The sequence below is a fragment of the Lonchura striata genome, chromosome Z (assembly GCF_046129695.1).
Source record: "Lonchura striata isolate bLonStr1 chromosome Z, bLonStr1.mat, whole genome shotgun sequence".
NCBI classification, from domain to species: domain Eukaryota; kingdom Metazoa; phylum Chordata; class Aves; order Passeriformes; family Estrildidae; genus Lonchura; species Lonchura striata.
This window is the reverse complement of record NC_134642.1, coordinates 40,537,960-40,563,228: the sequence shown is the minus strand read 5'-3', so window position 1 is coordinate 40,563,228 and position 25,269 is coordinate 40,537,960. Positions and strand designations below refer to the sequence as shown.

The window sequence follows — 25,269 nt, the reverse complement described above, 5'->3', positions numbered from 1 at the left end:
GGTCTGCAGCACAGGCAAACTGCAGCAACTACAGCCCCTGTCTGCAGCAGAGGTGTCCATCCACAGCCCATGTCTGCAGCAGAGGTTGTAGCACAGCATCAACACTGCTGTCAGCAGTGCAGTCACGCCGTGGTGCCTGCCTGCAGGACAGGCGCTGCTAAACTCCTTTGGAAGGCTTAGGGCAAAGCTGGAGGGGAAGGAAGCAACTAAACAGTTTGTTTTTCCCCCAGTTCACCACTTCAGAGCCAGACTCCATAACAGCACCTGGTGGGGAATTGTCTCATGGAAGACTTTGTATGGAAACACTAGGTTTTAAAACTACCAATTTTCTTCGGAGGCAGCCACACACTTCTAGAAGGAGGGTTTTATTTATTTATCATTGCTGAGAGCAGCCTGTGGCAGGTGAGAGTTGTGGTGGGAGACTGGCTCACATCCCTCACTAGTCCTGCCCTGTAGCTCCTGTTTCCAGATGCCAGATGGTACTCCATTGCTAAAGCTTTGGAGATTATACTAAGGGAGAGCTGCAAGGGATCCATTCCATTGCCTGCTCAAAGGAGGACAGTGGGACTATTAAGCAGAAAGTGTCATCCTACTTTTTGCTTGGATATACAATCTCTTTCACCCCTGCTGTGCTCCCCCAGGGCTCTCCTCACCCCATCACACCAGCACAGTTAATGTCACATCGCTGTGCCCCTTCAGTCCTAATCCAGCTCAGGGAGCACATGCCTGGAAACATTTGGTTTAGATTGAGAACTGCTGGAGGGGACCTTATTCATGTCTGGGTTGAGTTGCCTTCTGCTAAGAGTGACAATGACTGATGCCCTCATTATGCTTGGTGTAGACGACAAGGCAGGGAAATATCAACCTTTGATGTCTCCCCAAACAGGAAGTTGTGGACAGGGAGGATGGCTATACGGTCCACCACTTCATGTGTTACCTATCCTCCTTTCTTCCTCCCTAGGCTTCTCTTTCCAGTCTACCTCCAAGAAATTATTCATTACAGGGGAAAATTTACCTTTTGCACGGAAGATTGAGTTTCACACTGTGGGCTTTGCTGTGTAATAAATGTGGTTCCCCTCCCTCACCTGTATACTGCTCCCTGCTGACACGGGGACATAGCTCAGGATTCTGAACACCTGGTGAGATGCTGCTTACTGGCCTGTGCACCCAAATACCAGGGTGCTGGCTTTTACTAGAGAAACAGATAAGCAAGGAAATACAGCAATGAAAATTTGCATTGGAAACAACTGCAGAAATTGTGAAGGCTTTGTTATGTGCTTGGAGAAGAAAAAATCAACATGGCTTTCGGCAAAATAGTCAAACAAAACAAATACTGCATAGAAAATTGCAATTCCAGTGAGAAAAAGTTGGTTTTCTGGCTATATTTTTTGTTCTAAAATAGCTTCACTCTTGCCTTGTCACAGGGCTAATCTCTATGAAGAAATGAGGTTTTCCAGGGTAAGAGCAGTTGAGTGGTGAATTCTCTGTGCTGTCACTGGAAGCATCTGCCTGTGTCCTGGCCATGCCAAAGCATCCTTAGGGATCTTATCTGGGTCCCTCTGCTCTCTCTTACTCCACCTGTATTCCTTGAGACTAACAGGGCTCTGGGACAGAAACCATTCCCTGCAACATAACTGTGTCTGTTTCAATGCCAGCCTAGGCACATCGGCAAGAGCAGCAGCAATTATTTTACAAGCTGAGACAAGGGAGGAGCAGCAGGGTGTGGGCAGCAGGTGGCTTTGTTCCCTGGCAGGGCCGGGAGATAGAGCATGATGCTGGTGATGGTATTTACACTGAGCCAAGGTGAAGGCTACATCAAGGAGATCTCACACTTTCCAAAGAGCAGGCTGGTTGTTGGGGCGTCCTGTCTCACCTCCTGTCATTGCCATTGTCCCCAGAAATGGGGTGGCTGCATGGCTGCAATACCTGGAGATACCTGGATTGTGGTGAAGGGAGATTATGGCCCTGGTTCCTTGCTGACTTCAAGTCCTAGTGCCACCCATCAACTCCCAGGGCTGTAGAAAAGGAATGTTCAGTGGAAAGTAAATTTGAGTGTAAATAGGGAGAGTTGGTTCCTAGGTTGCATGTGGTTTCCAAGCTGCTCGGGGTCACATGCCAGCAGTGCCCCAAGATGTGGCATTGCCACAGCAGGCAGGAGAGAAGCAGGGGGAAAGAAGAGTGAGTGATAAGGAGGTTGTAATTAGCACTTAGCGCTCCTGCCCAGAGCTTTCAGAGGAAGGTCACCTTCATTATCTCTGTTTTACAGACGGGGAAACTGAGGCATGGGAGAGGGGCAGATGGAGTGATTTGCTTAAGGTGACATGTGAGGGCTGCCAGCAAGGTCCAGGGCTTGCATATCTGTGCTCTGCAGTACCAGCACACTTGATATGGCTCTTGCTGCCAGCCCTTGGAGCCCAAATCCAGCACTGAAAAATCAGTAGTAAAGGACATGGATCCCTTCTCTGCCCATCTCCAGACCCACCCTCTTCAGACACACTATGTCCCACAGCATCCCTGCCCCTAAGAGACATTTGTGAATCAGACTGGTCCAGCTGCACTCCTTAATCTGCCCATGAAATCCCACCCAGCTGCTCCTGCTTTCCCCTCCAACCCTGCAAAGGTTTGCTGTGAACCTGAGGCCATCTGTGCTCCTGCAACCGTCACGTTGGGTAATGGAATATGTTTTGCTGGATTTTTTTTCTCTCACCAATGGAGCTCCCCCTTTATTTAGGTTTAAATGGATGCCATCTGGCTAATGAGCCCATACTCATGTTCTAGATTAAAAGGCAATCCTGTGCACGTTACAGATATGGCACTGGAGATTAGAGAGGCTTAAATGGTTTTGAAGGTGCAATTTGCTTTTCATGCATGGTGCAATTTACTTCCTGGTGGGTGGGCCAGCATCCCTGTTGCTGTTCCCAGCAGCTCCCTTCTGGCTCTAGTCTCCTATACCAGCCCTGCCTGCAAGAAAATGAGAGCTTGGGCATCTCCAGCCTGGCAGGGCCGTGCAGGGTATCCTTGTAGTAATTGCTGCCATTTGTCCACTCCTAGATGGGCTTTTTGGTGCAGGCAGGATGTCTTGATCACCTGTTTTCTTAGCTGTCACCCCCTCCACACCTCCCTGCACCACACCATCCCCCAGGACAAGGCACAGCTCACCAGGACAGAGTAGCCTCTGCCCCTCTTCCAGCCCAGAGAAGTGAGGGACAACTGTGGCCCATCAAGATATGGATGGCAGGTGGCTGAGGCTGAGGTCTCTGCTGAGATCAACATCTTGCACATCCTGCACCACCAACTGCTGCTGTGAACTACCTGGGTGTGCTCCCATCTCCTCAAAACCCCTATAACCCATTTGCAGGTAGCATTGGCTCCTGGGATGCTGCTGCATCTGCCAAGGAGAGCCCCACCAGGGGTTGGCTTTCCTAAGGAAAATGTTGAAAACAACATGAGGAAGATAGAGCATTTGTGCAAGACATATCATCACCTCCAGGCATCTCCCATGGGATGTGCCACAGGCTATTGAGTGATGAGGAGTGAGCCAGCAAAGTGCCTCATTTTGGAGTGAATTTCCCCTTGGTTGCGATGGAGCTGGTTTTACAGTCATCTCCTTGCTGTCCCATCACTGGGGTCTCTCAGCCCTGGGGGCAAACCCTGACTGCTCCTGCCTGTGTTTGCTTCCACAGATGGCTAACCCTGTCCCGTCAGCCTGCTGCGTGGTGCTCGCCGCGGTGGTGGTGGTGTACGCCCAGAGGCACAGCCAGCAGGGTGAGTCCTTCACACCTCCCAGGCCCTGGGGGTCCTGAAAAATGGGAATGCTGCTCCTTCAGCCCCTCGTTCCTGGGTGAATCTGGGTGCACCCTCCAGGTGTGCCTGATATTATTTCTGTGCATGTAATCACTTCTCTCCATGACAAGTGTCCTTTCCAGCCCATCACTGTGGAGTTTGGGCATCCTGCATCTCCCTCTGCTGATGCCCCTTGCCCCGCCCATAGCTGTCTGTGTTCCTACAGCTTTGGAACTCTTTGCCCACTCTTTTGTGGATGCTGCCCCATGCAGCCTGCCCATGAAGGGGTGAAGAGTTGGGAGGAAGCATCAGCCTGACAGCTCCAAACTCTAATCATCTCTGACAGCTCCATGACACCTGACCCCATGACAATGATGCATGATGCTTCATCCTGCTCTCACCTCCTTGGGATGACTTAATCCCCACTGCCACCACACATCTGTGCCCACCATTAGCTCACATCTCTCCAGGTTAGCAGAGGATTCAGGGCTTATTTTAGTGGTACCTTTAGAGGGATTATACTTTAGAGTCACTGGTGGCATTGGGAGCCAGAGGAGCCCCACATGATTTTGCATCTAGGTAGGAGCAGGAAGATTATGAGGGATGGTTGGGTCCTGGTGTGGAGTCCAGCTCTGCAAAAATTGGAAAAAATGGGGAAGCCGGGAGCCCACAGAATTCCCTGCTTTTCCTGGCAGCCTGTCTGTAGTAGCTTTTAGAAGATCTTAGAGGGGAATTTTGATTATTAACTCCAGTAAAGACATCTATGCATCCTTGGGCTATGTGAAATTGAAGAATCCACCCAGAGTGCCCACTGAGCTGCCCTAAATCCAGGCAGCTTTACATTGCCACAAACTTCCAGGTTGGACAAAAAGCAGCCCGGGTTTGACAACATATCTGCATTGCATGGGGACAGCCACTCCCTGGACACAGAAGGATCTTGCTGGCTGGTGTTGCAGGAAGGTCCCAAACCCTTCCCAGGGTGCCTGCTCAGAGCATTTAGGTGCTGAGCTGTATGCTGCTTGTGGTGGTGTAATGCTTCCTGCAGAGAAGCAAAGCTGCTCACTGCTGCTGTGCTTGCAGGATCACTACCTGGGAAGCTTTAAAGGACGTGGCAACAGGACTGCCAGAGCATCCTTTGGATGCTTTGAATAGTAACCCAGGCCTGTTGCACTGGGAGATGCACAAAACACAGACATGCCATGTACTTCAGGGTTGTGCACACTTGAATTGTGTTGTCTAGAGAAGAACAAATGCTGCTTCTCACTAGGTAAGCAGGTCCACACATTTTGTCACTGACAGCTGGTGCAGAGCTGCAATGACTGTTACCTTCTGCTCTGTGATAGAGCAGGATTCAGGAGTTTGGCAGCATAGCGTCCCATGTCCTTGTGTCCCTCCTATTTCCCTTGCCTGCCTGTGTCTGGGAGGAAGGTTTCTGGGGCACCAGCTCAAAACTGAAGCTGCTGAGGCCTGTGTGCATCAACAAGTGCCTGAATGGTGTGTGGGAATGAGGCAGGGCTCTTCCCATCTGTAGCAGCTTCACTGGGGGACAAAAAAAGGGTATAGGATTAGAAAATTACTTATGAGATAGTAGGATGCCTTCAGCACTGTTCTCAATCTATTCCCCAGGGGCACTGCATGTCCCTCTCTGAAATGCCAAGGTGTGCTCTGGGCAAGAGCTTTGGAGCAGCAGATCTCCCACCCACGCCACTGTGCCTGGCTTGGAGAGGCTGCACACAGGCAGGTCAACAACAGAGACCCAAAGCTTGTGCCCTGTGCCCTCACCCCCTGCCCTGCTGCAGCCTCTCCTCACCAGCCAACCCCAGAGCTCATCCCCCACCAGCTGGGCACTCGGGCTGGAACTGCACAGCTGGAATGGGGTGGGAGGCTGGATTAATCCCACTGGTGGCAGGGACTCGGTGGAGTAGTGGGAAGATGCTGGCATAGAGTCCATTTATCATGCACTTGAGGCACGTTCGACTTTAATAGCTCATGAAGCACTCTAAGAGATGCATTAGCACTGAATACTTGAGTGAGGAGGATGTGACAAGCTGTTAAGTAAGCATGAGCACTGCGGAGGGAGCCTGGCCACCCTCTCCTGGCTCTCATGTGCACCGAGGTGATTACTGGAGCGTCCTGCAAAGTGCCACATGAATTAATAAAAGCAGCATCAGGCTTCGCGAAGGTGAGGCTGTTCCTGTATTAACCCCTCTGCTGCTCCCTTTGGTCCTTCTCCTTGGAGCTGGCAGAGCATATGTCTGGGATGCAGAAGCCTGGGATGATCTCCAGTGTTGGGAGAAGGGAGTGGAGGGGCTCCGAGGTCAGTGGATTTGGGGTTTCTGTGGCCTTTGGGGTGAAGGAGCTCCCTTGCTTTGCATCCCTGTCAGGCTGCTCAGGCTTCACATGCATCATACAGCTGGGAACTGAACTTCCCAGGGGGTGGGCACTGGGTGATGGGAGACCAGAAACATCCAGCAGAGTAGCCCTAGGGCGATGCTCAGAGGCTGGCACTAATGTTCTGGCTCTTAGCAGTGGGTTTGACATATCTGCTGCAGGGAAAGGCAGAGGGGCAATGGAAGAGGGTGTCCAGGACTGTCATCCCTAGTGCATGATTAAACAGCTTTAATGGGTCTGCCAGATTGGGCCAACCTGCCTGCAGAGATGGGCATTGCACTGGACAGCTACAGGGCTGTCCCCATCTGCACAGATACAGCTGGCATGGAGGGATGGACAGAAGCTGCAGGAAGAATAGGAGAGTGCACCATAGGCAGAACAAGCTGAAGACTTGGGAGCATTGTGCCCTCCATAAAGAATCACAGGATGGTTTAGGTTGGAAAGGACCTTAAAAATCATCAAGCTGTAAACCCACAGCCATGGACAGCAACTAGACCTTCACTAGAATAGTTTGCATAATGCTCCATCCAATCTGCCTGTGAACACTTCCAGGGATGAGACATCCACAGCTTCTCTGGGCAACCTTCACCAGTGCCTCACCATCTTCACAGTGAAGGATTTATTCCTGATATCTAATCTACTCTCTTTCAGATTAAAGACATTATCCCTTGTCCTGTCACTGCATGTCCTTGTGACAAGTGCCACCTCAGGTGTCTTGCCCCTTTTTGTACTGGACAGTACTATAAGGTCATCCAAAAGCCTTCTCTTCTGCAGGCTGAAGAATACTAAATATTTCAGCCTTTCCTCACAGAAGAGGTATTCTAGCTCTCTAATCAACTTCCCATCATTTTGGATAGCTAAGTTTTCCTTCCTGTGTTTTGTTCTCCAGGCAGTGGTTGCTGCTAAATTTATTTCAGAATGGAGGAAAGTGATGGGGAAATCTGAGCAGAGCACCAATGCGACTGCTGTCTGCTGTGACACTCACACCTTTGGTTGTCCAAGGCCTCCACTGTGTGAGAGCAGAGCTGGTGGGGGTCCCTGCAGTGCAGTGACCTCCTCCCTATCAGGGTCTGGGCTCCTTCAAAGGTCTGGGAGAGATCACAGCATGAGCTTTGGGGTTTAACCCAAGCTCTTATGTGGGAAGTGTGTACATGGTGGAGATGCCTAACCACCTGTCAGGCTACCAAGTGTACATGCATGGGTGATTTCAGCTTTTTGTACTGAATGCTGTGACTGCCTGTTGCTGGAATTACCTGTACTTATTAAACTCAATGCTTAAGGCAGTCCTGAAAAGAGGGAGCTCTACTGTGACCAAGGTGTCTTTGCCGTCCATCAGCTCTGACAGAGTTATGTCCACATCTGTCCCAGACTGAGATTTCTTTGCTTTTAAAAGAGGAGTAATTCTGCTTTATTGATCCTCACCTTGCTGAATTAACTCATGTTTAAACAATAATTATGTTTTCACCCAGGAGAGGAGACAAAGAGATAAAAGGCTCTGGAAATGAATGCACTTCAGATGCCACATGCTGGGGTTAATTTATTGATGGGTGAAGAAATTCCCATCTCCTCTCTTCCTCACCAGCAACAAGCAATTAGCCCCCATCATTCCTCGGCCAAGGAAAAGAGAGATTTTTTTCATTACTCTCCCTTTTTTCTTGCTCTCTTAAGCCCTGACTAATCTTTTGCAGTCAGTTCTGCTGCAAAGCCTCCCAGGGGCTCCAGTTTGCACATACCTTGTTAGAAATGCTGCTGCAATGACAAAGTCTGGACCAGTAAATAGCCTTCAAAATGCACAGCAAAGCCAGGAAAATTGGCTTTTCAAAGAGAAAGCAGCTGTAGATAGGAAAACCTCTTTCCCGTTCTAGAATTGCCCAGCCTTGTCCGTGGTTTTGGCTGACCAGCACTTTCTGGACTCTGCTTCCTCCACATAAGTCAGCCCATGGCAGGGAATGCCATCTGCCTGGCATGCTTAAACTAGATACTTTGATTTTGGAGGTGTTCTCTGCATTTGCTCTGTAGGAGATGGTTTGTACATTCACACTGGGCTGTGTGTTTTGTTTGTAGACATCTGTGTAGGTTTTGGGTGTTGTGCAAATGCAGTTGAATTGAGGTGACCGGATTTAAGAGGTGTGATGGGGTGGCCTTCTGCATCCAACCTAAGATGGCTCTGCAGGAGTGCTATCTACAAATATACATTTGTAAGTATATTTAAAGTATCTCCTCTCCCTCTCCCTCTCCCCTCCCCTTCCCTCCCCACAGCACTATCACAGTGTCCTTCAATCATGCATTAAGCAACATGACAAACATCTGTTGTGTGTTGTTTGTTTTTGCACCCATTCCCCAGGGTGTGTGCAATAGAGTGATCTGGAATTTTTGTAATTGCCAGGGCACAGGCAGTTGCTGGGGAAGGCGAGGTCAAAGGGACTGACTGTGTGTGCAGTGGCTGGCTGGGAGGCTGGAAATGGTGCCTTCTTCCAGGCTTAGGTTAGGGCCAGTTCAGGAAAAAACTCTATATTCTCATTACATAGCACCTTTCTACCTCCCATGACACCTCCTTCTACCTCTGGCCAAGATTTCTCTCAGCACTGGCACTTTATGTCCAAGTGACTCCTGACAAGGCCTTGTCATTGTTGTCCTCCCCAGGACACCATCCTGCATTCTGCAAGTTTGACCTACATTCCTCCACTGGAGATGAATGGACTTGTGTTTGTGTGCATAAAACACATGCTCATGCTGAGGGAAGGCTCGTATATTAACTGCTCTGGACTCAGTGTCTGATGGACTCATCCTTTCCATTATGTACGTCAACTCCTGTGTCACTGGCAAACTTTGCCAGCAACAGTTTTATGTTGCCTTCAAGATAATTGATAAGACGAGTGATTAGAAATTGGCCAAGAACATATCCCTGCAGGACCACATTGGGAACACCCTCCTGCAATGATGATTCCCCATTAACAATTAATTCCCCATTAGCAATTACATTTTTTAATCCTTCCTGTTATAACTCTGGATGCTCTCGTTATCCAGCTGGCTGAAAATACCAGCCTCACTCCAAACTGCAGCCCCATTCAGCAGAGCCTTCTTAAATCATTCTGAAGGCTGCCGTTCAAGGGCAGGCATCTGCTCTTTGCTGCTCACAGCTAAGCTGGCTCAGGCTCATGGCCATTCCCTGGGAATCTGCATTGTCCTAGTGGGACCACTGCATCTGCTGGGGGACAATCTGCTGGCCCAGCCTGTGCTAGCCAGAGGTACAACCTGGCTGTAATTCAAGTTGCCCTCTGATGCCTTTCCAAGGAAGGTCCATCATCTCTATCCTTGAGCATTCATTACCGTGATGGTTTTCCCACTGCCTCCTCATCTTCCCTGCCAACCCACAGCTGCAGGGAAGCAGAAGAGACAGCAACTCCACCTGCAGGGACACCCCTGCTGCAATCTATTAGACTTTGCTGCACACTGTTAGGGTGTTTAATAGCCCATCAAGTTCTGGAGCCCCCTTTGTTGCTCTGATCTTCCTAGGTGAAGGTGAGCCTGTCTTAAGAAGAAGAACCCCAGACCCAAACAGGCACAAACATCTGTATCCTCCCCTTTCCATTTCTACCCCTCTCTCTGTTGATGAGCACCTGGCTTTATTTTTCTTTTTTTCCAGCACAAGATGCATCTCCTGAAAGATTCTCTGCCTGCAAAATAAAAGAAAACAGCAAAAATAGCCCAAAGTCCTGGAACAACTTTTTCTATTACTGGACATCCCCCTGAGCTCAAGTAGATTTCCTGCCCAGACACAGAGTGAATTACGGCCAAGCTCTAGGCAGCTGACCTTGTGGTCAGCCAGAGCACAGGCTTGCTAATAAATGTGGTCAGCCCCTACCGCAAACAGCCTATTTTTAGTGCCTGTGCTTTCTTGCCCACTGCCTCATCACTCCACAGGTTCCAGAGACAAGCATCCCACAGGGGTCCGGCCAGCAACACAGGATAGCCCTGTCGGGAGCACATCCCAGGCTTGCTCCTCCCTCCTCGGAGCTGGAAAATCAAGAGAGTTCATTTCCACACATTGTCTGTTAATTTTGTGCTGCAGAAAGTTGCTGGTACATGGCAGAGTGTTGCCTGACCTGCTGGGACACACTGCAGGAACACAGCTTGTGCCTCTCAGACTGGGATTGGAGAGCTCACAGCTCTTACCTGTGTGTGAAAAATAGCCACAGGTCAGCAATAAGATTGATGTCCCATTGTGCTAAGTGCTGTCAGATGCACAAGGTAAGATGTTCTTGAAGTGCAAGTGTGGGAAAGAAGGGAAGGACAGGAAGAAAAACAGAGGGACTCGCAGTTATGTGAGAGGAAACACAGCTTGATGGTTCAGGGCTTTGAAGTCTTGCTTTTTGCAAGTTACCAAAGTTTGTGGACATTGCAAAGAAGCAGCCTCCTTTCCATGTACAATTCTGTCTGTAGTCACTGGAACTGAATTTGCCACTTTCTGGAAATGGAAGTAGTTATTTGAAATAGAGCTGATGAAATTCTGGAGTAAAGTGAAGATCTGTCCCACATGAGCCATACAAGAGCTTGGAAGGAAACCTAGTTGGCAATATCTGTGATGCTATCAAAAAAGGGAACCCTTCCCAAAAATACATAGGCCCTATGTATTGAAGCAGATCACAAATCTGTAAAAGAATCAAAGACAAAAAAGAAAAAAGAAAACACAGATTTAGCGTGTGGATCTATTAGACTTTGTACAAGCCTGTGATCCCACAAAACCTATGAAAGAGTTCATGTCTGTGGTGAGAAGAAGAAACTGCCAGGAGGATCACAATCTGCCAGGACTCATTAGTTCTGCCAGTGTTAAGGAAAAACACATCTCACAAGTCTCGCAGGCTTCATTACACATCAACAGGCAACGGAGAAGGAGGAATGGGGTTTGTAGTCCACCCAGACATCTAGGGAAGCTTCAAGTGGAGGATTACTGCTAACACAGGGCAATGCTGCCACAACCCTTGGGGCAGGGGCAGGACCGACCAGGCTGTGGCTGTGCAGAGGGGGTAGAACTAAGTTTGTGGATCATCTACATAAGCCAGAGAGTCCTTGCCAATAATTCATTGTTGAAACCCAGTGCTGAGCAAGCCCTGCTTGTTGGGGAGAGGCTGTGAGGAAAGGTTTGGATTTCCTTCTTGGCATAGCATTGTCCTGCTGTATGGAGCAGGAGCATGGCTTCCTCTGCTGACACGTAGTTATAAATAGACACATTGCCACAGCAGCTGGGAGCTCCCAAAGGCTGATAGAAGCCAAAATTTGCACAGATTTTCAGACCTTAGGAAGCTGAGGTTTAGCCCAGCACAGAGGGAATAGCCATGGACCTTGTTCTTTACATGAGGACTGACTGCTGAAGAGGAGCTGTGTCCTGTCCTAGCACTGATTTCCTTTTGGTGGGGGAAGAAGCAATCCTCATCCTTTCCTTACATTCTCTAAGGTTTCCAGAAATGGAAGATTGCATAAAACTGTGACAGGTGGAGTGGAAACCTTTAGTGCTTCAGGGATTTGGCTTCAGTTAGCCTCCAAAAGCTCAGAAAGGTCTCACCTCAGAAGTCACATGTGGCCATCCCAGTGAAGCAGATATCTCATATTTCCAGAGCAGCCTGCTCCCACCAGCCCATGTGTCCAACAGAACTTGGACTGAATGTAACGCTCATTATTTATCCCATTTGAAGATTTTCCAGTGTCTAAAGTCCTGGATGCTCTGAGACTGCACAGCCAATTTCCCATCAGGCTCAAAGAGCAAAATGTAGCAGCCCTGGGGACAGCTCTGGGCACCACTTGTAGGAGCCCACAACCTCAACAGTGGGTGCTCCCAATCATCCCCACAACATGTCACAGTAGCTGTGTGTGGCAGAACCCACGACCAAAAAGTCAGGAAAGGCTGAGACATTCAGGTCCTGAACATTCATCTGTAGTGTTGGGCATGGAATCACTTGCTGTTATCTTCAGCTCACCTGTGACACATATGGAACAAGCAAAGCCCTGGATAATGGGAACACAGGTACAGCAAGATATTTAGTACAAACATCATCTCTGCTTCCTCAGGATTTTCTGGGGTGGGAACAGAGCAAAGATACCATAAAACATATTCAGGAGTGCAGATGCTGGGACACAACATCCACAAACCTGTTATCAAAGTCTTTGCTGATGTTAGTTTCTCTGAACAGACACTGTGCTTCTATGGAAAGGGAAATACCAGATTCCTAATCAGGCCAGGAGATGCTGGAGTGTAAAAAGTATACAGAATATCTTGCAAGATGTGCAGTCTGTGCTGTGGATGAAAAGAGTGCCTCTCAGGATAAGTGGTCTTGGGCAGCACTAAATGGGATGGATCCATGCAGAGAAACTAATATAATTGTGGCATATTAAAAGGAGAAAGACAAGAAGGATTGAGGAGGGGCTGTGTCAGGCTCATTACAGAGGGGAAAAGCGATGTATGTCACCTTGTAATGGTTGCTCCAGGAAGGTCCATCAGGAGGAGAAGTGAAGTGAAACCACAAGGCAATTGACAGTGATGGAGGCAGGAGGGGTTACAGCAGTATTAATCCTGTATGAACCATTGATCTCTTGGTGTACAATTTGCTGGAAAAGACTGCTATACAGGCTCAGCTGTTAGCAGGTGCTAATTGAAGCCAAGCAGTCTGGAGCTTCATTGCACTGCCTTCCCTTGATTAGAGCAATACAGGGGAGGCTGGTGTTGGGGAAAGGGACTTGTTGGTGTGATTCACAGCACAGGGATAAAACAACCTTTTTCTCTACTTAAGAGACAAGAGGAAGGGGATAGAATATTCTCTGTACACAGCTGCATGTATGCACCTATGTGCAGGGAGAGTCCCTGGCAGGACACATCCACTTCTCAGTTCAAAATTCCCTGTGGATGGGACAAAACCTCACCTCAGGATTCACTCAGTTGACAGAAAGGTAGTGCCTTTCATCCCACGTTCCATACCCTTGACCTTCCTAGCTTTTTTGGTTTGCAAAGCCTGCAGCATTTTCCCCAGAGCAGACCTGTGTTAGCAGATTTAAGTCATTTGCCTGTAGCCAGGCTCTTCTTAGTTAGCCATTCTGGAGCCTTGCAAAACAGTCTACAGAGCTGATGCTACAAAACATTGACCTGCAAGGCCAAGAGCCCACAGGATTTCTGCCAGCCAAGACCTCTGTGATTTGTAGGCAGAGGAGAGCTGGCACCATCACTCTGAGGGATTAACTTGGATGCACAAGCAGGGCTGCAGCATGTGTCCCACCTTGCTTGATTCCTGCTGGGTTTGCTGAGGTGTTATGAGGTGTGCCCACGAGTGCATGTATTTCTGATGTCCAGGCCTTGGGTGTGCTGCTGAATAAGAGCTCTGCTCACAGAGAGATGTTGAGGAATGGATGCTCTGCTCCTGCAAAGGACACTTCTGTTCTCTGGTGAAAAGTCCACTCCATGCTCAGCTGAGTCTCTGCCACCTGCAGGAGCCCTACACTGCTGCCTCCAGGATTCAAACTGAAATAAAAGCAAGGAAGTTGATGATCATCCCTCACAGATGTAACAGAGCTCCAGAGTGGGATCAGGGGCTCATCTTGTTGTGAGTGGCATGAAGGCAAGTTCACAACAGCTGAAAAACAGGGTGTTGCAGGGCGTACACACAGGGCTCCACTGCTGGGAGCTTGTCCTCATTAGCCCCATATCCATCCATCCATCCATCCATCCATCCATCCATCCATCCATCCATCTATCCAAGTGAGGATCATCTCCAAACAGACGGTTGAGCTCTACTCATCATGTGCATTGTTTATGTACAAATCCACTTCCAGAGGGAGTGTAAATTGAGCCTGGAGTGCTTTCCATGGGATTCTCCATCCATAGCCATGAACTTAAGACTTCACAGGATGAGTCACAGAGAGCCTCTGACTCCAGCCAAACCACAAGCTGCGGCAGGTTGGACTCCACTGAGTTAATGGCTTGTCTGTGCTGTGGTGTGGTAGCTCCAGCTGACTGAATGCTGTGCAAGGGAGAAACTGAGGCACATAGGAGTGACAGTGAATTAAATCCAGAAGCTAATGTCTGTCTGTGTAGTCCTCTCCTGCAATTTCCCATTGGAAGCCTCCATGACTGGCTATAACTGTGAGCCTGGAGACCTGCCACAACCTGTGCCAGTCTGGGTGCAAAGTGATGAAAATGCAGTGATGTTGCTGAGCAGCAGGAGGAGGCTGCTTAGCCTTGCAGGAGCTCCTGTTGTTGGGAGGGAGTGTAGCATTACATAGGATACAGCAAGCCATGAGCCTGGCGGTCGTATCCGTGGCACAAGCTCCTGTTCTCAGCAGACTTGAAGCACAGGGTCTTGTGTTTTTCCTTTGTATGAGGGTCTCTCAGTGTGGCATAGTGGAGGGGCAGATCAGGAAGTGGGATTTCCCACTGGTCCCTCCTCACTCTTAGAGCATCACAGAAATCCTCTGTCAGGGTTAGGACCCACGGCCACAGGCTCACCTTCTAGTGAGCTCCAATACTGTTCCCACTGGTGCTCCAGTGAAGTCTATTCTCTATCCTGGGATCCTTCCCTGTGTCTTTTGCTCTCAAGGAGCTTCTGAGTCTTTGTCCATTAGCAGGCAGCTCTTGCCTTCCTCTCTCCACATCACTTTGGGCACTAAGACAAAGGACTTTGCTCCTCCTTGGTTTTGGAGGGTGCTTGTGCTCTGTCTCTGGTCCCGCCTCTCAGCCTTGGCTGGGGCAAAAGCTGTGCCAGCTCCCTGGTTGCTGTAGGCAGAGAGCCTTTAGGAATGCTTGCAGGATGCCTCACTGCTGATTTGCAGCTGCAGCTCACCAGGGTCTGCCCCAGCTCAGATTCCTCCAGCTCTAAGCTCTGACACAGACATACCTGTCCACTCCTCCTGGTTTTCAACCAAAGCTGCTGGAGGCTGATCCTCGCTTTTATGAAGTGTGAGCCCTGAATATTCAGGAAGCAACATTGAAGTTGGTGTGACCATGGTTGGCAGGCTCTGGACCTTAATTAATTAGCATTGATTGTACTTCCAACAGTGGAGGAGGGAGCTGCAGCTCAGGGAAGCAGTGAAGTGTTGCAATATAATCACTGCAGATATTTCCACGCTGCTGGTTGGTGCTCTTCAAAAGTTACCTAGCTGGTGCATTGGCAGCATGGTAGACAGAAAGGAAAACCCCAGGGGGAATAGTAGCAACACAGAACTTTGGATGCTGTCATTTTAGAGGAAACATGTCTGTATGTCTGTGCAGGGTTGGGGTTTTTATATGTCTTGATTTTTCCTTTTTAAAATTTTTATTTATTTATTTTCTGGTGATTGGCATTGCCTTAGCTTGACTCAGCCTTATCAAAGGTGCTCTCCATGTCTTTCATGGCAGCAGGGGCAGTTCACCTCAGGGCTACTAAGAAGTGCTGTTTAAGTGGGATGTGCCTTATCTCACAGGAAATTTGGAGCAGGTTGCAGGGTTGGGTCAGTGACTTTAAAGTGGAAGTGCCTGCCCCATCTGAGCAAGATACCCAGTGGACAACCCTACCTCTGTGCCAATGAACCCACTCACTCTGTAATCGGGCAAGTCTATTCCACTGAGCTCTCTGAGTTCGTGGGTTTTTGTATCCAGGATGCACTTCTTTCCCCATATTTTTGCAATTTTATTCTTGGCAGCTCCAGAGAGGTGGGCCTGAGCATCCTTCTATTGATGTATGAGAAGGACTTTGGGATGAAAACCCAGAAGGAAAACTTCAAGATTTAGGTAGACAGATTTAATCCCTCTGCATTCTTCATCCTGCCTTAAATCACAGCTCCAGAATGAAGAACCTCACAGCGAGGGTCACCATGAGCACTCACAGCTCCTTTAATCCGGTTACCTGATGCTACAGATGTGTCTCCCAGCCTGGCAAATACTGAACCCTCCTGAAAATATTTAATGCCTTTAATTTATGCTGTGGCATAGGGCAGCAGCTCCCAGGCTTGTCCCTGAACAGCCCATAGCCCCACAGTGTGCTGGACTGACTGTGTGTTGCAAGCTGGGACTCTGGGGGCCTTCCTTTCCCACATAACACGTGTGCACAGATGCCTTGCTAGGATTCTGGAAAAGCAGTGCCAAAGCTGGATGAGGGGTGGGAAGTGCATGTCAGCAGCCTGAGACCTTCAAGTCAAGCCTGGTAGCAAAAGGGATTAGTGGATACGGGCTGTTGGGTGATTTAATTGTGTTTTCCTTCCTCCAGTGAGTTTGCACCATTTTTCTTAACTTGCTTAGCCCTGAGGAGTTTTTTAGTGTAACCAGTATTTATGGAAAGCTTTTTGCTTTGGTGCCTTCCAGGGAGTCACTGGGATGCACAGCAGCAGCTGTTTCACAGCCCCACAAGCCATCCCTACAGTGCCTGAGTGCTGGCATCCTGAGGGCCATACAGGGGTCCCAGGTGGATAGAAAAGCACCAGCTGAAGTTAATTCAACTTTGTGGTTTTGTATTTCAGCAGGGTCAGGAGAGCCTGATCAAACCCTGTTGTCAATGTACCAGGTGTCATAGGATCACAGAGAAGGAGGAAAACCAGAGCCTAGCTCTGATGAGAACAGCTCTTCTAGGCCAGTCATTTTATCTGCTCTGGGGACTTCTTCTCCATGTGTAAGACAGGGAGAATGATGCTCTCCTCATTTGTTTCAGTCGGTTGTCAGATCCTTGTGATGGGAGCTGCATTTTGCTGGTGCCAGCATGAAGCAGTGGATGACAGGGTGGCCATCCACAGCAGCCTGCAGGCACTGTGATAGTGTGAGTGCTGAGGAAGAACTGCCTCCATCCCCTGTGCTGGAATCCTGTGCTTCCCATGAGGGGCATCTCAATCAGTAAGTAAAGCACTGGCTGCCAATCTGTCCTGGGCGAAACTGATGCAGAGAATCCTCAGGAGAACAGCTTTCTGTTGGACATTGAGTCCCATCAACATCCAAATGTTTTACAAAACCATATTTCTCTGTCAGGGGAGATAAAAAAGATGAAGCGTAGGGGAAGGAAAAATTGGAGTTTGTCTTTTTAGTATTTTTCAGAAATTGTTAAGTTCTTAACTTAGAATTGACACCCCCTTCCCCTTAAAAAAACAAGTGTTTTGCAAAGCCTTTTGTACAACTCAGTTCAGAAGTTTCAAAAAAACCCCTAAAACACATGAAAATCTTTGATTTCCTTCTGAAGGAAGGAACTTGGCCGTTTTGGTGTTTTCTTTCCTCTTTAACAGAAGATATTTGTAAATTTGGGCTTTTGCCCTGGTGGAGGCAGAGCAGTACTTTCAACTTTATGGCACCCTGAGCCTGCCCTGGCCATGCCAGAGCTGTGGGAGTGCTGCAGGCAGCGGATCCTGGAGCAGCAGGGGGAATCTCCTCTAGCCCATTCCCGCTCCCGTGGCTGCTCTCCCGTTACCATCTGCAGCCGCTCTCCCTGGGTGGGCTGCAGAGGATTCTCTTATTGCTGTGCTGCAGTTTTTCTCTTCATAATCTTGAGCTGGAGGTAGGGGAAGCGTGGCTTGCTGCTTGTAGCTGCTTTCCATGCATGTGTGCATAGATTTGCACTGATTTTCTCTCCTTAAAGACTTTCTGGTATTCCCCCTCACACGCAGTGCATGTGGTTGTTTGCAGGCTTCTGCCTCTGGGCAATTTCCTCCTCCTCATTACTACCCTTCATTCCCTCATCCCTTATCCTCTTCCTGATGGAGAGAGTCTCTCACAGCCGACTCATTTCAGAGATGTTTTTTTCATTGCTGAAGCCAAGATTTTTCTCTCTCCCATTGCATTTCATCTGGAAATGGGAGGAGGAAGCAGGTTTTTGGGTTTGGTTTGGGTTTTTGTTCAGCATGAAATAATTTCTGAATGCTAAAGAGGCAGGAGAGTGAAGCTGGCGTTAGGCTACGTTGAAATACTCCATTTGTTCTGGGAGTCTTTCTCCGCCCTCCTCCAGAAAGCTTCCTCTAGTGTTTAATTTTAAAGCAAGTCACTAATATTTTTTGTTTTCTTACTTTCCAGAGAAGATTCCTCTATTACTTTGGCTTGTCTGGAAATTTCTATGTACACCAGAATTTTTTCCTTGGCTTTTCTTTCATCTTTGATTTCTTTTCGACAGGGTTAAAAGCCCCAAGTCAGCAAGGTACTTAAACACATGCTCAAAGTTAAGGCCTTGCCTAAGTGCTTTGCTGACTTGGAGCCAAAGATATTTTCTCAAGTCCTTTAAATGCTTCAGAACCTGAATTCAGAACGTTTTACAGAAATTCCAGATTTCAACTATCTCCTGTGCTAATAATAGTTGTAATTCAGTACAGCCTTCAGATGACTGGAGCTCTGGACATGGTGAGCTTCTGAACAGTCTTACTTTCAGAAAATTTCCCTCCCTAAAATCTTCTGCTTCAAACCCAAGAGCTCTCCAGAGAACAGGGCACACTTTCTTGTATTTCAGTCAATGAAACATAACTGGCCTTTTAGCTGTTGTTTTGCAATAAGACACTTACAGCTTTTAAACACTGAAATTTAGGAAATAATGTGCAATTGGTTCAAGAATGAATGCCTGCTCCTGAACTAGCATTTGATCATTATCTCCAACAGAGGCAATAAAGAAACCTAGTTCAACCTGAAGATTCTCTGACATGGCAGGATCAGAAATTGAAGGTTAGGAGAGGCTCTGAAAGGTAAACTGGGCTCCCAAAAGCAGCCCTGCTGTCTGCTTTAGTCACATGGATGACAACAAAAGTGGTATGGAAAAGGAATGGCAGCGGGTAGATAGGCAGAAAAAGGATGTGTCAAAGGGGAAGAGAGGGAGGAGGAGAAGGAGAATGTAATTCTAGAAGAAGAGAGGCCTCAAATATCAAATAGAAATTATGGCATGTTTTTTTGGGGCTCTGTAAGACGAAGCCATTAGGGTTCTGCATGATGAGGCCACCAGCCAGCTAGTGGGAGTGGCTTTGGAAATGCTCAGCTGCTTAATGAAGAGCATCTTCTTCACAGGTTTTGGAAAGGGTCCTGGACATTGGTGCTTAGGGCACCAACAAAAGGGCAGGGCCAGGCAGGAGCTGGCTCAGTTAACAAGTCCTCAAGGAGTTGCATGCTCCCTCCTCTGAAAGCACTCTGTGATGCTGCTGAGAATGGGACCTACCCTGCTGAAAGCTCCTGGCTCACCAGCCTCGTCTTAAGCTTCTGTTTTCTGAGGTGGTGTGATCTCCTCTGAGCTTCTGCATTGTGCTTTGCAGATAGATGAACAGGATGCATCCAGTCTATGATTCTGTGATATGTCCCCATCTGTTGGATTAATGATCTTCAGAGGTCCCTTCCAACCCATTCTATGATTCTGTTATCTGCACAAGAAGCCATGCAAAGGCTCTGTCTGCCCCAAAGCAGTGAGCACTTTCAGTCCCCTGCTGTCTCATGGACCTACTTCTTGCTTCTGGGATCTTGCATGTAGTGTGCAGAAAACCCTGTCTCTCCTACCTGCTCAGACACAAATCCTAAAGACAATGCCACCTTCGATAACTCTCTGACTGCAGAGTAATTTGTAAATTGTCACATAGTCTGAGGATTTATGGGGCTCCTGAATAATACTGACGCCCCAAGAGGAGCTCAGAAACTATTTGGGCACCACAATCCTGCAGTCATGACATCCATTGTTCAGATATACTTCCCAGCCCTTAATCAGAGTCCCAGCCTCATTCAGCCCCAAGCTGGAGCCTGTCTCTAAGCTCTGCTTAAGATCCAGGAGCTCTGTTCTGGGGTCCTATTGTGTGGTGTGTAGTGCTTCATTAGCTATACTCGGCAATTTATTTTTTGTCTCTGGTGTAAGTAACACTTGCCAGCCTGCCATGGGTCTGATATGTGCCCATCTTTCCCCCCCAGCAGATGCTCTATGTGATGGATGGGCTGCAGCTCTGCTGGCTGTGACACGGCTTAGCACGTGCAGGTGATCCTTTCCAGGCTTGGCTTTGCTTAAGGATCCTTAAGTCATCCTCAGAGGATCCTTAGAGTGAAAGGCATCAAATGCAAATGTAGTATCTTGTTATTACTAATGCAAATCCCCATGCCTTGTCTTAGTCCTTAATATAGCCCCTACAGGGGAGAGACGATGAATGCTTTATTTTTAATATTGTTTTGAAATCAGCACCAGACTCCAGATATGCAGGTGTTACTTGGAGGAGTGATGGTGACTGGGTCAAAAGAGCCCTCTAACTTGAGAAAATGGTTACCATTTTATCGGGTCTATTCTTCCCACCCTCTTCACTGTGCAGCCCTGGCAGCAGGTCATTTCCTCTGCTATTCTGTAGTCATGTGCACAAAGAAAATCTTGGTGTTGGTGTAGGGGGAAGAAATCCCTCTTTTGGGAAGAAAAAAGCCCTGTGATGTAACCTTCAGTGGATGTACAGGTGGCAAGAAAAGTAGTGGTGCTTCTGTTGGGAGCCCAAGGAATGCCCTGTCCCCCATGTCTTGGTGCTACAGGCTGCACCCCATTTTAATTTCTCAGTCCAGCTTCAGTGATGCTTTTGCATCCTGTCCCTGTGTGCAATGCACGCTGTGCATCTTTCTTGTGGAGCTGAGCTATAAGGAGGTGGATGAACCCCCTGTACCTGTGTTTAAAAAAGCAGAGAAATTTTTCCATCCTGAGGCACAGAATTTCATGTGTTAAGTTGTAGTTACCCCAGTTTCAAGCCCAGCTGCTGCTGATCCACCCAGGGGCGTGAGCGTTACATCTGTAAGTGAAAGCCACTGGCCTACAGCATGCAGAACCCAAGCCAACAGACAGAAAGAGCCTGAGGGGCTGAATTTTAGAGCTATTAAATGATTAAATGCAAGGGGGAAAAAAGTTAATTTAGCATCGCAGTTGTGATTTTACACACCCAAGAGCCTGGAAATTGAGAGCTCTGCTTCTCACACAGGGATCGTAACTTGGCACTGCACAGATTGTACAGTATGTAAAATTAGACTGGAGAAATAGTAAATATGCTGCAGGGACCAATACTGTCTTGGCAGAAGGAGGATGGACTGAGTGGGACCCAACAGGTCTTTTACGCCTCTGACTTCCATAATTCTGTGCTAATAAAAAAACATTGCACAATGCCTGATGCTAATCTGCAGCCCTGAGTGGGGTGAGGCGGGAGCTGGGTTGTTACGTGAGCACATAGTGGTTGCCCCCGGTGTATTTGAGTGGAGCTAGGCTGCTATATGAGAGTGGGCGTGTGGGCATTGGCAAACAGGGATGGGGAGGTGTGCGCTTTGCACTGGGCTGCAAAGGCATGTTGAGGTCAGAGGAGAGTGAGGCGCCCTGATGTCTCTATCCAGCTCTGCCCCCACCTCCCCCTCCCCAAACCTCGGTAAATACAGGCATCTTCACGCTGTTGCTGGACCACAATGAGCTTTTCTTGTGTTTACGGCTCTGATTAGGGCACCTAATTCTGAATTGTATTGATTTCCCCCTAAATGGCATCGAAAAGCCTGATCTAAGCACTCTTCTGTGGCTTAGAGATATTTGTCCTGTCTGCATGAAAAAGCAGGGCCAAAAAATAAGTCTCTAATTCACCCACAGTGCTAGCTACGGTCATTTGGCAGCAAAGGTTGAAGGCTCAAGTGAGCCCAGATTGGAGGATATTGGTGGGATTTTCCTGCTGTGTGCTGTTCCCCCTTAGCTGCCATTCCCTTTGGTGTTCCAACACCTTTCCCTCCATACCACCCCACATGCTGGGCAGCCTGATGCAGTTGCAGAGAACTGGAGGAGTTGCTGCTTTGCTAAGCAACAGCTCTTCCTCAAGATGAATCACCTCAAGCTGACTCCACAAGGAAGCCAAGTGGGCAGGGTCCCATCCAGCCTTGTCTTTGGATGAAAACAGTATCACAGCTCAGACAGTTGCAGCAAGGAGAGCACTCGGAGTCCCAGGGTCCAGAAGAGCTGGGACAGACATCCAAGTGATGGTCTTACCAAGACCTTTGGGAAATAGATCAACACCTGAACTCAGGACCCCTCCTGGGATGCAAGTACAAAGCCTCCTGTGGAAAAACCTAGAAAGCCACAATCACCAGACCAAAAGAATATAGAGTTCTCTGCTGTAGAGCTGCTAAGACAGACAAACAGAAGTAGCAGCATCTTCTCATGGTCCCAGCTGTCTCAAAACATGATCCAGGATAGAGGTATGCGACCACTGCAGTGCACTGTTCACACCGGCACTAGCACCGTGGGGCAGAGCTCACTCCTACCCTGAAGCCGTGGGAAAGGACAGCTTCTTTGTGGTCTCCTGCCCATGCATGGTGAAGGAAACTCTCTTAGAGATGCAGGATGGATTTGGTTGCTGTCCTCAGTTTTGCTTGACCCCTGTGACCAGGGCTAAGTTGTGCTTGGGGCACCACATCTCTGTGCAGCTCCTACTACTCCCAACAAGAGCTGGGCTTGATGGCATGCAGGAAAAAAATGCTGCCTCTGACACAGAGCCCTTCTGTCTTGCAGCCAGGAGCACTGCCAGTGTGGAGCTCTGTTTTGGCATGTCTAGAGAGCTGGTAGAGAAGCTCTGTCCCAGCGTGGGTTTGATGAAAAAGCAGCAGTACCAAGACAAGACACAGTCATAATAAGGCACAGGGAGGGCACTCTGCCCTGGTGAGATCCCGCTCAGACCAGACCAGAGTTGTTGATTCAGCCAGTCTGATGATATGATACAAGCAGAAAAATTACACTTCAGTTACTTGTCTACTAAGGCAGCATTCCCCATCCTCCTACAGTCTCTGGCAGCCAGGGCTCCCCGCTGGCCAGCAGCCCAAAGGACATGGTGAGGTGCTGCATCCAATGGGCTGAGCCAGTGCTGCAGCAAGGATTTGGCCCTCACTTTGCTGCAAGACTGTATGTCTTCTGCTTCCAGAAGTGGGTCTCTGTTCTGTGGTTCCCTGCTGGGTTTAGCACTGTGTTTTGTCCCCAGGAGGCTGCTGATTCTCTGCCACTGCACAGCCTTGCTGGCCCCTGTGCACAAGTGATGCAAGTGACATCATCCTGATGTGCTGCCATCCTGTCTGCTCCTGTCACCTGGAGCTCAGCCTGGGCAGTGCATGTCAAGCTCATAGCAGGGCAGGCATCACACCTCCCCACTGCTGGACCATCAAGTCCAGGATGGAGCCCGTGGGTTGGATTATCATTTGTGACAATGGAACACTTGATGGCAAAAGTGTCCCTTCATCCTCTGAAGATGTTGCTTTAAGGATCACGGGTGAGGCACCAGCCTTGTGCAGCTGAGCAGGTAGAAGGGCCATGAAGGCCCTTGTCACCCCACAATGGACATCTCCAGCTGGGTTTGCGGTGCAGCTTCAGAGGAAGGTGAAAGGTGAGTCTGCTCAGAACTGGAGCAGAATTTCTGCAGGAGCATCAGGGCTTTGCCAACGCCCACAGGAGGGTGTTTTGTGGTCACATCCAGGCTGAGGGAAAAGGTTTTCCTCCCCTGGATCAAGCATGTTGGAGGGGTCAAGTCCCTCCTTCACAACACTCCTGAAGTAAACCAAGGTCTGCTTCCAGGCTATCGTGGTGTGATTGAGTACAAGTCCTTTAGCACCCATCTGTTATCTCTTAATTAAAGTTTATTTCTAATTATTTTTTCTTGTCAAGAGTAAAGCTGCTGACACCAGGGATTTACCAAAGTAGAACAAACAAATGCGGTCCCTGCTTTCTGCAACTCTTCATTAATGGACAAAATTAACTTGGAGCAGTCCATATCTTTGGCTACATCGATGACACTTAATTATGCTTGTTTCCTTACAAAGATATATCCAGTTTTAAATCACTTGTGGAAGAAATGCCTCCTTAAGCATGAAATTTCTTTTCCTTGAAGGAAGATTTCTGCTGGCAAGAAAAGCTGTGCAAAGACCAAGTGGCATCACAGGGAATAGATGTGAGATCAAGAGTGAGGTGTGCTTTGGGAAGCTGGTGTCAGAAAGCCCTCTCCAAGACCGGGACCTGCTTCATCTCAAGAAGGGCAGACCTCAGGGACTGTCAGGCTGCACAAGGGAGTGGAGACACTGGCATTCCTTGGACACAGTTGGTGCTGCTCAGGACAGTGGGCATGGGTCCCGAAGCAAGGGAGAGGCCACAGGCTTGTGCCACTACCCTGTCAAATGGCTGGAGAAGGCCAGGAACATCCTCTCACAGAAGCTGGTCGGGCCACCTCTCTGTCCTCTTGCCCTCTCCATCCTCTTGGGCTCCGTGCTCATCTCCTGTGGGCTGATTCGTCCCATTTATCATGGGAAGCTGAGGAATGAAAGACCCTTCTGGTTTATATGCCTGGAAAGCTCTTGGTATAGTCCTGGCACTGTGTAAATATTAAATGTATAATTTATTCTGTACACAGACAGCTAATTAGCTGCTGAGACAATTATTTGTGGCTGGTTTCTCAGCTGTGGGAGGGACATATGAAGGCCAGTGGGGTGCTGTGAAGGCCTCTGTCCAAAGAAACGCATGTAATGCTCTGTCCCACTGCAGAAGTGCTCCATGTGCTATCAGAAAAAGTGAGGACCTGGTCTTTCTCACTGTGTTGGTTTCACCATCTGCAAGACAGGCAGAACTAGAGGCTGTGGAACCTGCAGAGTGCCCTTCCCTCTCCCCAAACATGCTGCAGTGTCTTTCTTTTCCTCATTCTCTGCTTACACCAGCCACAGCCCTGCAGTTCATATTGTCAGAGTGCTCAGAGGGAATATTTGTCCCAGTCTGCCTGCAAATCACTGTCACAGCAAGGATGATTTTGGCCCTGTGTGTGTCTGCTGGATGTTGTCTTGCCACAGGCCCTGCCTGAAAGACTCCCGTTAAAGGGCTGTGGTGAGCACTGCTTCCAGGAATGTAAACCATCCTCTCCACTTCCTCTGCTTACTGTTCCAGTGACCCCTCAGGCATATGGGCATAGACCCCAGTGCCAAATCTGTGGCTCCACACATGCCAGTGCCCAGCAGCATTCCTGCCATGCCTGGCAGCTGCCCATGCTGGCTGGGTTGGAGGTTCAGCTAGAGCAAAGGAGTGGATATGGAAGGTCCCAAGAGGAGTTCTGCTCCTTCCTAGCACAGTGCATGCCAGGGCTGTCCTCACCCTCTTGCAGGATTTCTTTGTGCTATTGACCTTC

General features: G+C 48.7%; 1 protein-coding gene across 6 annotated transcripts in view; it reads left to right on the top strand.

Moving 5' to 3' along the window:
* Positions 1-25,269, top strand: part of CNTFR (ciliary neurotrophic factor receptor) — a 198,318-nt gene that overhangs the window by 113,868 nt on the left and 59,181 nt on the right. For all 6 annotated transcript variants that reach the window (XM_077790348.1, XM_077790349.1, XM_021554696.3 and 3 more), the window contains one exon: positions 3,684-3,765. In XM_077790348.1, the coding sequence (XP_077646474.1) occupies positions 3,684-3,765 (82 nt within the window). The remainder of the gene's footprint in view (positions 1-3,683; positions 3,766-25,269) is intronic.